We start from the raw sequence: 14,820 nt of genomic DNA, 5'->3' as shown, positions 1-14,820 counted from the left end.
CCCCCTTCTTTAAATGTTGACACAGTATTATTTATATCCCATAAATACCTTTCTCGACTAAAATTCATCCTAGGCGATTGGCAACGGGCCAGTTCTACTCATATTTACTGTATTTATATAGCACGCCCGGCCAAGGATAATATTTAAGACAAAAATACGCCTGGAGGCATATACAATATCTCTTATATTTTTACTTTTAAATTTCCACATTGCTAAAAATATTTAGTCTGAACCGTATAAAATGTCCCACAAAGGGCTATCGGCGATCCGTAATGATATATAGCTCATTGAGTATAATTAGAGCATATTTGCAATATTTGAGCTGGAGTCGCTCCCCGAACGCTAATAAGTTGGTGGTAAAAAATGAACCAGTGATCTTTCCCATGCCTTGGGCTCCGAGGCCTATGACCCTCGCCACGGAATTCACTGCAAGAAATGACGGGCACCCTCCCTCCGCGCAGCCCCAGCTGAAGACCTAAAGGGGGAGAGTTGGTCGAGGAGCCAACGCTGCACTTTCAACGCGCTCTTTTAAAATATGGTGGAGCGGTTTTCTCTCCTCCCCCCCCCTTTTTTTTTGGAACGGTTTTACTATATTCCAGTATAACTCGAAAGTGCTGGAAAATCAGTTAACCTACTTTCTATAAAATCGTCCACAGTCTTTGCACAGTGGGATCAAGTCTGCTGTTAATATGGTTCTCTGCTCCTGGACTTCCACACACAAGACGGGCTTTGACAAGCCTGTATTTTTGCATGAAAACTGACCGTATGTATTTTGTTATACTGCGCTTCTGAGAAGTTTTAATTTATTTGGTGGCTGGGGTGGGGGAGAGTGTCTGCGTGCTGATTTTAGCTGCCCATCCTCTGCCATCCAGATACCGTGAGGGTTTTTTCCAGTTTGGTGATGACCGTGACCCTGGGTCAGATCATCTCCGCCCTTTGGACTGAAACACGCTTGAGAGAACAAAGAATTAACACCCTCTTGGGTAACCTGCTCTCTCCACGACTACACCTGTCTATAACCACGAATTCAGGCCTCCTCTGTTAAAAAGTGCCGGCGATGCCTTAGCAATTTTGCAGGGAAATGCACACAACGGATGGCGTGTCCGGGTTCCGCACAGCTAACCCCCTTGCCCGCCTGCCCAATACCAGTGAAGCGGTGCACGTGCTGGAGAAGGCAAACTGGACCCAGCCCCCTGTCCCCTCTCGCTGGTCTTGGACTAATTGCAATGAACTTTTCTTGCCTAATATCTCCTTGGCTCCACCCCAGAGAGACAGAGAGAGCTTCACCCCCCCGCCCCCGCAGGGAGTAGCAGGGGTGGAGAGTGTTCATCTCCCCTGGGGAGGACGGGGCCCTGACCACAGTGGTAACACCATCCGTGCTGCCCGGATCCCCTGCATCTGCTCTGCTCCCCAACGGGAAGAGCGGAGAGGTCGCAGGGAAGCCTGGGGTGAGCTATGCCGGCTGCGGCCAGGGGACAGGGCTGCGGCTTGTCAAACTAAAGCTGAAGATTGGGACAGAAAAGCTCCACCCCGCAGCGAGAACCTCTAGGGCCCGGGCTCGAGAAGGCCGTGTTATCTATTTCGGAGAGACCCGGGGACTCTGTGCGGGCAGCAAGTATATAGGGCAGGGAAGGGGGTGGAGAGAAGAGCGCGGCCAATGAAACGTTTACAACTTGGGGTTTGGACAGACGCAAATGTCGAGGCTCGCTTTTTTTTTTTAATTTTTTTTTTCTTTTTTCTACTTCTTCCTGGTATTTAACCCCCTCAGGTATCACTGGATGCTGCTGCTTTTCTTTTTCTTTTTCAAAAAGAATTTGGAACGAATTCTAAGCTAACTGTGCTTTCCACACACATCCCCCATCCCCACCCCAAAGAGCTCCCCACGAAATCCCTTGGCTCCCCCGGCTACTGCAGGCCAGCTGGTTTTGAGGACACTGCCCTCGGAGAAGCGGGGTTACAAAGCACACAGAGGGGCTGTCTTCCACCCTCCCTGAGACTTGGGAAGGCACCCAAGTAACCGCAGGAGCCCGGGGCTCCCGGGGGAGAGAGAGGGACACCTAAGGAAAGCGCTCTGCTCCACCGCCAGCCTGGGAAGGCAGGGTTCAGGGGGTTCTGCAAAGGAAGGTGCGGCCAATCCCCTGTCAGCACCGTCAGAAACCAAGCTGCCCTCTCCACCGCCCCAGGGGGCACCCAAGGGGGCCCAGGTTACAAGAGCGGGCCTTTGGGGACTGTAAACACTTAGCTATGGCAATACGTTCAAGAATCCGGGGTTCGGAGGTAGGTTTTTGGAGGGGTTTCACCAAACATTTGGGGGGCGGGCTGGAGGGGGGGCTCGAGACAGTAGGGAAGCCTGGGGGAGCCCTTGGATAGGTGGGCAGGGAGAGGGGGCGCCTTCCCTCTGGGAGGCTAGCTTTGGGCCACTTTTTTTTTTTAACCCTTCGTGCACCAGCTGGACCGTCTCCACGCCCATGGGGGGGGGGGGAGTCCGACAAAAAAAAAAAAAAAAAAGAAACCCACCAAGATTTCCCGGCCGAACTCAGCCCCGGGGAGCGCGTGGCCTCCCGGGGGACAGGGGAAAGCTGACGGCCAGCTGGTGTGGCCCAGCCAAGGGTTTCAGGGGCGAGGAATGGAGAGGAGAGCGCCTTGGAAAGGGCGGAGGCGCCGGGGCGGGAGGAATGGAGAAGTGCACAGTTGGAAAGGCAGCGTCTCGGAGCCCAGCGTGCCCGTGACGCTCACGAGTGGAGACGGGGCGGGTGGGACGCGGGGCAGGAGGGAAGCCCAGCGGGGCGCGGGCAGGGCAGGGCGGTCCCTGCGGGGGCCCCGGGACGCGCTGAGCCCCGGGAGGGCGCGGGGAGGGCGGGGGACTTACTTTCCGAGGGGAAGAAGGGCGGCATGTCGATCTTGTACACCTCCTTCGCGTAGTATTCCTCGTCGCTGCGCTCGCGCTCGCAGGCGGCCGCGCGCCGGCTCGCCTTCTCCTGGAGCAAGTCCCTGGTGCTGTTGTAGATGGAGATCACCTCCGGGGGCACGTCCTCGGGCTCGGGGTAGTCTTCTGGGGGGCTGGTGAGCTTCAGCTTGCTCAGGATCTGCCCGCGGATCGCCTCGATCCTCTTGCGCATGAACTGGTCCATGTCGAGCGTGCTGCAGGTAGACAGGCCGAGCGCGGCCGCGGCCAGATGCAGGAGCAGGAACGCGCTCAGCACGCAGCAGTGCATTTTTATTTTTATTTTTTTGGAAGGTGGAAAAAGTTAAAAAAAATAATAAAAAAAGGGTACCAAAAAAAAAAAAAAAGAAAAGAAAAGAAACCAACCAGTCTCAAAATACAGATCAGGTAGTTTTTTTTTTTGGTGGTTGTTTTTTTTTTTTTAATGCGAAACTTTTGCAAACAATCGAGTCACTGTCCGATACGAGAAAGAAAAACAAAAAAAAAGGGATCTTGCTCGAATTCCTTTGCAAAGAAAATGCCAGTAGCTCCCAAGGTGGAAATGCTCGTGCACGGCGGGCAGGGGGACCCTGGCGCGGGGGCGCCGGAGGAAGTTCTCCCGCAGCGACGAGACGCGGCCGAGACACGCGCGGCCGCGAGGCAGGAATGGGTGCGAGCGGAGGGCTCGGCGCTCGCTCGGGGTGTCAGTTTCGGGCGCCCGGTGGCGGATCTGAACTCGGCGCCTCCGGCCAAACGGGAAGAGATGAAAAGGCCCCGGGGCTGGCGGCGGGCGGGCGGGGCGCGCCGGGGGTTACGCGCTCGGAGCCGGGGAGGCCGGCAGGGCCCCGCGGCCCGCGGCGCTGGGGCGGCGGCGGCGGCAGCGGCAGCTCGGGCGCGGAGGGGCGCACACGTGCGTGAGCGAGAGTGAGTGTGCGGGGGCGCGCGGCGGTGCGCGCGCTGGGGGCGAGCCGGGCCCGCCGCGGGGAGGCGGCTGCGCGGCGCCCCGCGCTCGGGACGCGCTGGGATCCGGCGGCGGCCGCGGCGGCTGCCCGGGCGGCGAGGATCCTGCTGCCGGAGCCGCGCGCAGTGGCCTCCACCCCGGCCGGAGCGCGCCGACCCGCCCGGTCACTCCACGTTGCTGCCGCCGCCGCCGCCGCTGGCGACCGCGTCCAGCCTCCAGCTCCCTCCTCCGGCTCCTCCTCCTGCGCTCGCTCCAAACGCCAACCCGGCAGCAGACGACCGGCCGGCGGCCGCCGCGGTGGCTTCCACCCCCTGGGACCGCTCGCGGGGCAGCTTTATTCCTCGCGGGGTGGCGCAGGGCTTCCCCGGGACGCCCGCCCGCTCCCCCCGCTCCTGGGTCCTCTGCCACTTGGACCTGCTCGCCTAGGGCAGGCCGGCCCTTGGCACCCCGGCGGCGGCCCTCCCGCGCTCTCCGCTCTGCATCCAGGCAGCCCCTCCGCTGGCTCCCGAACGGCTCCCTGGACCGTTACGCTAGGTTATACTGGGCTCCCCATCCCTTCCAGCCTCCCTCGCCTGCGCCCCTGCTCTCCGAGCCCCTCCCTCGCTGTCTGACCGCCTCTGCCTCTCTCTCAGCTCCTGGAGCTCCCCTCCAAGCGCACCTTCTGCTGCCAGCAGATAGCATCCCGGGCTCGCCTGGGAGGAGAGATTTATAAGTTCCCTCCGCACCACGTGTCTGCCTTCCACAGAGTGACGTGCTAGGGTTACAGCCAGAAGAGCTGCGGCTCCCTCAGACCCGGAGCTCGCCCGAGCCTGGGCCGCGGAGGGGGTGCGGCGGGGAGCGGGGCGCCCGAGTGTGCGCCCTGACGGCGGTGATTGACGGTATTTACTTTACAGAGTCGCTTTGGACGGCTCTGCCCGGGGACGCGCTGTCCGGCCTCCCGTTTTGACTCAGTGGGGCTGCCTCCCGGCCTCCCAAATGGAATCACTTGCTCCACAGTGGAAGTCTTTCCTCCTGTCCCGTGCACACGCGCGCACACACACAAACACGCGCACACACGCACCCACACGCGCGCGCACGAGCATTAGCTGACTGTGGGCCAGGCCTTGCCTTCCCCTCTAAGGGCCACCTCCTGCCTGCAGCGTAAGGACTGCAGTTTGTCACAGCCTCGCCCGCACTGCACCTGGGCTGCTCCATCGCTTTAACCCCGAGAAGGAAGCAGGTCCATCCGTTTCGCCCTCGGAAGAGGGAACCGATGGGCACCTGAGCCGCTTCTCCATCCCGCTTCCCGTCTCTTCCCCTTCTCCGGCCAGACACCCGCCACCGGCTCCACTCTCTCGGTGACATGCACCCAGGGAGCAGGGATGTGAGCTGTGTGGTGCCTGCCTCACCCACTAGGCAGCACCCGCATCTTCTCTGTCAGCCGGGCCCACGCGAGATGGGTTCGGGAGGAGAGGTCCAGGCCACGGTCCACTTTCCCCGTTCTTCCATTTCATCTTTAGCTCCTCCAAGTCAGCATCTGCGTTTGGTCATGACTGTGGCCGTGCCCACCCAGACGGGTGATTTCTCGAAGCCCCCATATTTATTATCCCCCTGGTCAGGTGTTCCTTCTATTATAGGAAGGTCACGAGGAACTTCCTCTGACATTTGAAATGGACACTTCACGTGTAGATGGGGCCCGTATTATTGGTAAACGGAGAGCTGAGTCATTACAACGACAAAGGCTAACACATATCACACTCAGTGAGACCCACGGATAGGTGTGTACGGCCATTGAATCTTCACAACAACCCTATAAGGGAGGTATTGTTATTACCCTAACCGCTGCTTTGCAGACGAGGAGACTGGTCCAGAGAGGGTAAGTACCTAGTTCAAGACCACAGTAAGCAGCTGAGGTGGCCTATTCATAAGAGGGTACTTTTAATTTCCCCAAAGCCTCCCTTCTGAAAGGTAGGACAGGGGAGGGGTGGGTGAAATCTTCAGGTGTAGGGGAGCCCCTTTCTACCTCTCAGGTGAGCAATGCTTTGAAGATGTAACAGGTCAGGCTGTGAGAGGGGCTTCCCTGGCAACTATAAATGGATCCTTTCTTGTATTAAATAGCTCTTTGGGGGTCTTTTCATCTCTACATTTGGGAAGCAAACATTTGCTACGTTTAATGAGATCTTAGTATGTGCTGGGGCTTTATACAGTCTTCAGGGTAAAAGGGTACTGAACCCACAGAGACCTTCTTGATTAACTCCCTCAAGGAGGCGGGAGAGCATCGTGGTTTAAAGGGCCAGCTCCAGAGGCAAGTTTTCTCAAGTTCAAATTTCTGTCCCTTTCTGGCTTTGTGTCCCTGGCCAAGTTACTCCGACCCTTCGTGTTGGTTTCTCCGTCTGTGAAACGGGGACAGCCCATAGTACCAACAACACCGGATTATTGTGAGGATTGAACTACATAAGGTGCGGGAAGCTCTTCTAACACAGCCTGGTGCCTAGTATGTGCTCATTAAATGCTCCGGGCCATTTTCTTAGCCACTCGCTTCACCGTCTTTGTCGGACACGTTACAACCAGACACGCGGCCTCTACTCTTCCTCCGGAATAAACAGAATGAAAAGCCAGGGGAGACGCCAGTAAGAACTGGCCTCCTGGTTACACCTCCTGGCAGTTTCTATTAGAACAAGGTAATTAACTTCTTTTAAATATTATGGAATTTTGGGGGGGGGGGGTAAATTATGGTATTTTGTCCCCAGTAATTGTGGGGAGAAAGGGCAAGAAAATATACTTTTGGTGAACAGAACTCTGACTGCCCGAGTCCAGTTGTGTCCAAATTCAAGATTAAGGCCTCTTATTATTTAACACCCTAACACGGCATTCTTTGTTTTCCAGATCAGAGAAGGGGAGGGTGCAGCTGTCTCACCACGGGCCCTGCTTGGCTCATGACTGGGTCCGTGCACGTAAGTCGTGTGGAATTCCTACAAGGGGCTAAACAAATGTTTGCCAGGAACCAACTGCTCGTCCCTGTCCCCGACTTTTATTCCTGTGGATCAAAAGCAAGAGCCCAGGAGCTCACGGGTCCTTCCTAACTGCGACGAACACCAGCCTCGTCGAGTACAACGCCGAAAGCCTTCCACGAGGGTCCCAAGCACCGAAAACCAGGGGGTGGGGGGAAAGCGAAATATAAGGGCCTACCGTCCCTGACTGCATTTTACTCTAAACAGCGGCACTTGCTAAATGCAACAGAACCCTTTACTGTGAAAACAACACACCAAAAGCCTTTTAAGTTCTCACTTATAATCTGATGTTGGACATCACTGAAAAGCAGCGATTTTTATCACACGTTCCGTGTGCATTTCTATAGAGACAGGACGAGTTCCCGCTCTCAGAGCGGTGAAAGGGCGAGGTTAGGATCTGGCCAAGAGAAGCGGTCCGGCGGTGATCTCCATTCCCTGTCTACGGGTTAATCTAGGAAAGAAGTGAAACGGAGGAGGGAGGGAACACCGCAGGGAGGAGGGGATTAAAGGGCAGGTCTCGGGTAAAAGATAAAGAGAGAAATTGAGAGACAGGACAAGAGCCGGCTGAGGTCTCACTCCAGGTTTGGGGCCTTAGAGATACAGGCCTCTCACTGGAATGACACACTGTGGGGACAGTTATCTGACCCTCTGGAGCTGTGATCAGCTGATGGATTATTGGTTGTGGCTGTTGGGCCCTATGTCTCTACAGGTCTCTGCTTTTCAGAAGGGAGTCTCTCTCCCCCTCTCTCTCTGGGAGGCATCTCTCAGTGGCCTGAGCTTTGTCAGCCCAGGGCCTCCTGAAATCAGTCCCAGCCTCTGGCTTCTTGCCCCAGGTGCAATTCATCCACTCAAATAGCTTTAGCAACTGGTATCAATAAACAGCATTTAGCGGCTGACCTAAGTAAAGCATCGTTATGGGGACAGTTGTCAGGCAGTATAACATGAGGATGCGCTTAATAAAGTGCTAATGTTCATCATAAGCCAGCAGCAGAATTTTCCTTAGTTTTCAGAATCTCTACTCTGACTCGACTCAGCTGACCACCCCGGAGTCACGTCTCACAAAGCAAGAGCCAGAACTGGGTTGCTGGGGAGAAGGGGGGGAGAGAAGTATGCACAAAGGAAAAATAAAAATAAAATTGAGGGAGGGAAGGAAAAGGCAAACGGTAGAGAAAAGCATCATCGTGTTCTCATAATTGAAATAGTACGGCATTAAAATCAGTAGCATGAAAACACAAAGTGGAATTTTAATTTTTCTAAGATACATAGTCTCTGGATAAGTTTCTCTGTCACCGTGTCAGTGGGCTTCGTAGATTGCGTAAAAGTCCAGTCTTTAAAAAGCAAAGCTGTATGGGTTGTTCCGATTAGTCAAACTGGAGATGAATGGCCAGGAAGTCCCTAGAAGGAGGGTGACCTTAGAATTGGTCCCGCAGACCTGAGCACTTTCAATACCGAAGGGGAAACTATCCATAAATACACACGTCAGGACAAAAGGGGTGAACCGGGACCGTCCCTCAAAGTCACTCGATTTAAAATGAAGTCACATCCGACGTTCACTGTTTCTTGGTTATAATAGTGATATATTTTGCCTACTTCCAAGCCTTTTTTTCCTTTGCCTAAGCTGCAGATTCGGATAATCACTATCAGAGCTCTAATGTCAAAGTGCTTACTGTGCAATGCTCGAATTTATATAAACATGCACCATCCCAAACCGAAGCCCCTGAGAGGTGCTTGGTGGAGAATCCTTTGAGCTCCTGAGAGCCCATCTCCCACGTGGAAAGAAAGAGGGTAACTATGATGATGCCCGGGGATTAAGACGCATTTCCTGTCTTCTGTTTACATCCACATTCACTTTCAAATTTTGGAAAAGGAACAATAGCTGAAGAATCCAAAAAGTGACAATGAGTCCTGACCCCTTTTCATTTCAGTGAACAGGGACACAGAACAGTATGTCTTCTGTCTGTCATTTGGTGCTGACGGGTCACCCAATATTGACTTTTGACACGTTGGTCTTTGCTGTTTAAATAAACAATAAAGGCTGCACCAACCAGGGACACCTGTGAAGTTAACGTCACCTAACTGAAAGGGTTGTGTTTCCCGTTACCTCAAAAATGTTATGATCGAGATCCCTACAATTTCTTTTTGTTTTAAAGATTATTCCAGTTATATCTACGGGTCCTTTTAAGTACAAAAGCAGTACTTTTACCGTTCTCATCAAACGGCAAGCTATTTGCTATAAACCAAAGAAATAAATCTAAAAATGGGTGTGTGCTATGACCCAGAGAGACTTCAGTAATACCCAAAAATGATTTTGGCTGCCTGGGTACTAGAGATAACAAGTTCTTGTTTTCTGTTTAAGGGGTCTGTGAGGTTAATTAAGGCCCTTAAACAACAGGCTATTACAAGCTCAACCTGCCTATTTGGCCAGTTCTAACAATTAAATGGAATCAATGCCAGGATGGTACTGATCAGAAACGAGCCACTCCTCTGGTTGTGGGGGGAAAAGGACATCAGTTAATTCAGCGACAGCCTAAATCGTGCCACCTGGAGGACAGCAGTGGTATGGCTTACAGCTTCCTATTGGAGACGACCAACATGCTCCACTTTCCCCGGGTGTTTTCATCACAACTTATTAAACAAACTCACAATGTCATTTTGCTGTAACATCTTTCCTAAAACTGTAAAGAACGGTTTCACCTCAAGAATATATTAAGTTGATTTGTTGTGTGTGTTTTTTTATCCAGAGGAAAGACGTTCTATCACGAAAAATCCTGCACACAAAAGGAAAGGTACAATTTCACGTAAAGACTGGGAAAGGTGCATTTTTAGAAAAGATCCCAAATCAGTAACAATGGGGCTTCCTTAATTATAAAGGTTTAGTTACCTGTTATCTCGTAGCCGGTAACGTTCTAAGCTAAACTCTAGTCTTCATTTATAAAATGTGCTGAAAATACCTAAATGCTTAGTGGCAAAAAAAAATTTTTAAAAAAGCCAGCACTTGCACTTTTATGTCATTAAGTAACAAACAGCAGTCCTATGCGGTAGACGGGGCCATTGGAGGGCACTCCACGTGGTTACAATAGACTGACACGAGCAACCTTGAATGAGATGTCGCTTTGAAAATTGCCACCACCAGGGAATCTTTCACCCTCGGGCGATACAGTGTCTGCTTCTCCCTTCCACGGGCCATAGGTTCATGTCGTAAGTAAATGAGGCTGAGAAGTGCAACAGGCCCATCCACTTATGTTTCCAGAGCCAAGTTCAATTTCTAGAACCCCATGCTCTGTAAGACATCACGTCACCTGAGATGTGAGGAATCACCGTGGGGCAGAGCAGCTCTGAGACCTGAGCTCGGACTTGACTACATTAGCTGTGTGGCCTTGGGCACGTTATTTAACCCATTGCCAGTTTCCTCAACCATATATTGGGGACAATAGTAGCACCTACTTCAGTGGGTTATAGGAAGACTGACTCTATGAATTAAGGGCATTATAATAGTACCAGGCACATAATAATTACTCTATAAATGTTTGCTGTTATGACTTTCTCTGTCCCAAATTTTACTTGGATGATTGATGGGAATATCAAAATAAGATGGCTGTGCCCGGCCGGGCGTGGCTCAGCGATTGAGCATCGATCTAGGATCCAGGAGACTGCGGTTCGATTCCCGGTCAGGGCACAGGCCCCGGTTGCGGGCTCCATCCCTGGTCGGGGGCGTGCAGGAGGCAGACGATCAATGACTCTCTCATCACTGATGTTTCTGTCTCTTTCTCTCTCCCTCTCCCCTCCTCTCTCTGAAATCAATAAAGATATATTTTTAAAAATCCCAAGATGGTTGAAAAAAATTGGGAAATTTTTTTTTTTTTAATAAATCAAGACAATGGGTTAATTTTAAAATAAATTTTTATTTATCAAGAGACACAAACAGGTGATACATGAGACAGGAAAGTTTATTTTTTTTTTATGTTCAATGTTCAAAGCAGGGTAATTATTAAAACTGAAAAGAAAATATAGAATTCTAGCAAGTAGGACTCTCCAGTCATCTATTGCACCCGTCCTAAGGCACCCTTACAGTGTTGTATTAATTAGGATAGTATTTAGAGCTTGGGTTCTGAGATAGTCTCAGTAGACAAAAATAGTTTTAATAAATGATGTTCTCTTTCTGCTTAGTGTGAGACCTCCCTTTGCAGACTGTCCAAAATTATTTTCTTAAAGAATGTGCTCTTATACCCATCTAGTGAATTTAATCTACATAAAGCTTCTCTTAACACTGGACTTCCATTGTCTGAAATTTTTTGTTATTAAAAACAGTGCTATAATACTGTTCATGCAGCACTTTTATTTTTTATTTTTGTAATTAGGATCTTTTCTAGGGAGGGTTTCTAGAAGTAGAATTATTGGGCCTCAACAACTATCTACTGTCTGCCAGATTTTAAGTTTCTTCATCTAGAAGATGAACGTTTAGTTACATAGATCAGAAGTGAATGAACGACAAAGCGACATGCACAGCATCCAACCCTCCAAATGCATAGCTGAGAACATTGCTTGAAGCCCTACTATGCACCAGGAACTGTGCTGGACACTGTGCATATTCGTTACTCAAATCCTTACAGTATAGGAAGGAATGTGTCCCCAGCCTGATCTCCATGCTGGTCTCAAAAAGTTTAAGAGATGCCGTGGCCAGTGTGGCTCAGTAGCTAGAGCGTCGGCCCCCCCCAAAGAAGGGCTGCACGTTCGATTCCCGGTCAAGGGCACGCACCTGGGTTGCAGGTTTGATTCCCGGCCCCGGCTGAGGTGGGTGCCGGAGGCAACCAATCGATGTGTCTCTCTCACATCGATGTTTCTCTCCCCCCCACCCCCCATTCCACTCGCTCTAAAAACCAATGGAAAAAATATCCTTGGGTGAAGATTAACAACAACAACAAAAGTTTTAAAGGAACATGTCAAGGACACAAGAGTCCAAACTAAACTGAGCTCAGTTCTGATTCCACAATTAGGTCTTGTCATCCAACGAATGCTATTCGTTAAAAATGATCTTAGGTCTTGTCATCCAACGAGTGCTATTCCTAAAAAATGATCACTGTAAACAGAATCTCACTCGCTTGTCCTGAAGACCAAAATATGGCAGCTGTGCCGAGCCATCCGCTCTCCCCGGTGTCCCTCCCATTTCTAGAGGACAGTTTCACCTTGGACCTTTTGGACTCTGAGCTCTTATAAGACACTTAAGAGAGCCCAGTGTTACCGTAGAGACAAATACTACGTAGGAACGGCCCCGACATTATGCTTGGTGCCGCTCAGGGCTTCAAGGTGGCTGCTGCGTCTGGCCGCCTCCATGGTGTTTTGGGAGATGATGTCAACCCATTGTTTATGTCCATCCCGTGGGAGGGGACACATTCTAACCTAAGATTGAAGCCTGGGTCTGCAGGCGCAAAGAGGCAACTGTCTGGGAGTGGGAGGGGGATGGACAGCTGCGAGGCCGGCCACCCACGCACGAGGGCGCAGCTCCCAGCCGTCTCCCCAGCCAGAGCCCCGGCCGTCCCGACCCCCACACACAGTCGGTGCTCTTGCTCTGATGCCTGTGAACCGACTGCATTCAAAACTCGGGATGATGATTCAGGGGTTAGAGAAACTGTTATTTATACAAATGTGGTTAACACCTCATCGTTTCTAACTGGCTGTGCTAATAATAATAATGCTCATTGTGCTCCGTGCTCTGGGTTTGTTTTGTTTATTAATGTTTTGTTTTTAATTGATTTCAGAGAGAGGAAGGGAGAGGGAGAGAAACATTAATGATGAGAGACACTGATCGGCTGCCTCCTGCACGCCCCCTACTGGGGATTGAGCCCACAACCCAGGCATGTGCCCTGACCGGGAATCGAACCGTGACCTCCAGGTTCATAGGTCAACACTCAACCACTGAGCCACGTGGCTGGGCTTTTTTTGGTTGTTCCTCCCCCCCCCAAATCTGCAACCTCTGTGGGCTTCAGCAAGATGCTGAGTGCATGCTGGAGTCAACTGGACAATCAAGTCCTGCCCCGAAAGCGCGTCGTCCAACGGGGTTTGCATTACAATTCGCCCCGACTCAGTATCTTGTTTGGTGTCCACCACTGCTCTGAACATCGCCTCGCTCAAACTCCATTCTTCCTCCCAATCTGCTCAGCGACTGTTGATTAACATGATCAAGTTTCAGAAAAGCTCACCCCGTGGGCCTCCCTTCGCTGCAAGAGTGGGTGAGACTCATCTGTCCAGCTGGCCAACATTCAGACTCCTGCTTTCTTGGGGAAGGAGTGAGAGCGCTTTTTGTAGGCGTGGAGTAGTTCTCTCTCCTGTTTCCAACATCTGTTCTTACTGCCAATTCACCTCAAATAGTCTTCATGTTCATAATGTCCGCAGGGCTCCATGGACTCTCCACCTGTCACTAACATGCCGCATGGAAACAGGTATCAGTCACCTTGAGCCTAACAGATGAGTTTAAGAGAAAGGCAGAATGAGGTGGGCTCCCCTCTGCCGTGTTCCCCCCCAAAATGAAGTCAACACATCAGTGGAGCCCCAACTAGTTCATCTACCTACAGCAGCTCTAGATAAGTGTCCTTATCAAGGGACCCCTACTAACGTACAACTTAGATGCTGTTATAATAGGTTTTAACAGGTTCTCTTCTAACAAATATTTTTTAAGTCATGGTAGGTAAGTGATTCATTTCAAGTTTTCCTTGTTCATCCAAACTCTTACCCTATTTGAACTGTACAGTGGGAACTTGCTGCAGCAATTCAATTTTAAAAAGGAAGAGATTCAAGTTTTGGGTCTTCATAGGAGTAAAAATTGTCCCTTATTTTACCATAAATAACATCATCGCTCAAAATAATTCTAGCAGTTCCTGGAACGGGCACTCAATGCTAGATAAATGCTTAATTTTACCAGGAAATTTAAGTCAAGAAACAATGGTAACTAGTTATTACACATCTAAGTTAAAAATGTATTACTTGCTGTTTTATATACTGTTTGTGTCCCCTTAAATTCACATGCTGAAGCCCTAATCCTCAACGTGACGGTACTGGGTGGGGGAGCCCGAGTGGATGGGATTAGTGTCCTCCTGATAAAAGAGACACCGAGAAAGGTGAGCTCTCTCCCTCAAGTGGAGACACAGCAGGTAGTCAGCTGTCTGCAAATCAGGAAGAGCATGCTCACCAGACACCAAGTCTGCTGGCCCCCTGGTCTTGGGCTTCCCAGCCTCTAGAACTATGAGAAGTGAATGCATGTTGTTTTTGCCACCCAGTCTACAGTATTATGGTATTGCAGCCTGGACTGACACAGACAGACACACACACACACACTTCCCAATGTTAAAAAACATATCTACTGATTGTTCAAATGTTTGTTTTGAAAGTGAAATTCACGTGGCACAAATGTATCAACATACTAAATAATAACAGTACTCTGCACTCATTAAAAAGATAGAAAAATATAACTTTTATTTCACTAAATGATGCACATATATATTAATAAAAACCTGTAATTAAAATAACAAGAAAGTAATACATATAGGGAGAAAGTTGTCCAAAGGATACACAAGTATCCACTTATTTATTTAATCTCCTCCTGTCTCTTCTGTAGAAACACTTATGCTCTTGGAAGATTCCTTAATGGGCGTTTTCTTAGGCCTCTTGATTCCTTTACCTCCTTAGCAGCGCAGCTGATGTCTTCTGTTTGTCTGTGCCTCTGCACACTGCCTTTAGAACTTCTCTGGTATCACATGTTTGACCAGGACATCTACACGCTGTAGTCACACAGCTTTATAACTTAGTACTGTACTCACATGTCCCGAGACCAGCACAGGTGGCACGATTAGTCCAGTTGGGGACGCTGAATTATTAAATATATTGATATGTGTAAAACAGTGATTAAAAAGCCCTACGAGGTTTCCCAAAATTTAAACACTTCCTTTTCACCC

General features: G+C 50.4%; 1 protein-coding gene across 3 annotated transcripts in view; it reads right to left on the bottom strand.

Moving 5' to 3' along the window:
• Window positions 1-3,834, bottom strand: part of TGFB2 (transforming growth factor beta 2) — a 53,512-nt gene extending 49,678 nt beyond the window's left edge. Inside the window, exon 1 of one of the 3 annotated variants that reach the window (XM_081124228.1) lies at window positions 2,870-3,834. In XM_081124228.1, the coding sequence (XP_080980354.1) occupies window positions 2,870-3,215 (346 nt within the window). In that variant the 5' untranslated portion in view covers window positions 3,216-3,834. The remainder of the gene's footprint in view (window positions 1-2,869) is intronic. The other 2 variants (XM_081124230.1, XM_081124229.1) reach the window with 2 other exon arrangements.
• Window positions 3,835-14,820: the final 10,986 nt, after the last annotated feature.

The sequence above is a fragment of the Miniopterus schreibersii genome, assembly GCF_964146895.1.
Source record: "Miniopterus schreibersii genome assembly, chromosome: 21".
Taxonomy (NCBI): domain Eukaryota; kingdom Metazoa; phylum Chordata; class Mammalia; order Chiroptera; family Miniopteridae; genus Miniopterus; species Miniopterus schreibersii.
The sequence above is the reverse complement of the archived record's forward strand: the minus strand, read 5'-3'. Positions and strand labels throughout refer to the sequence as shown.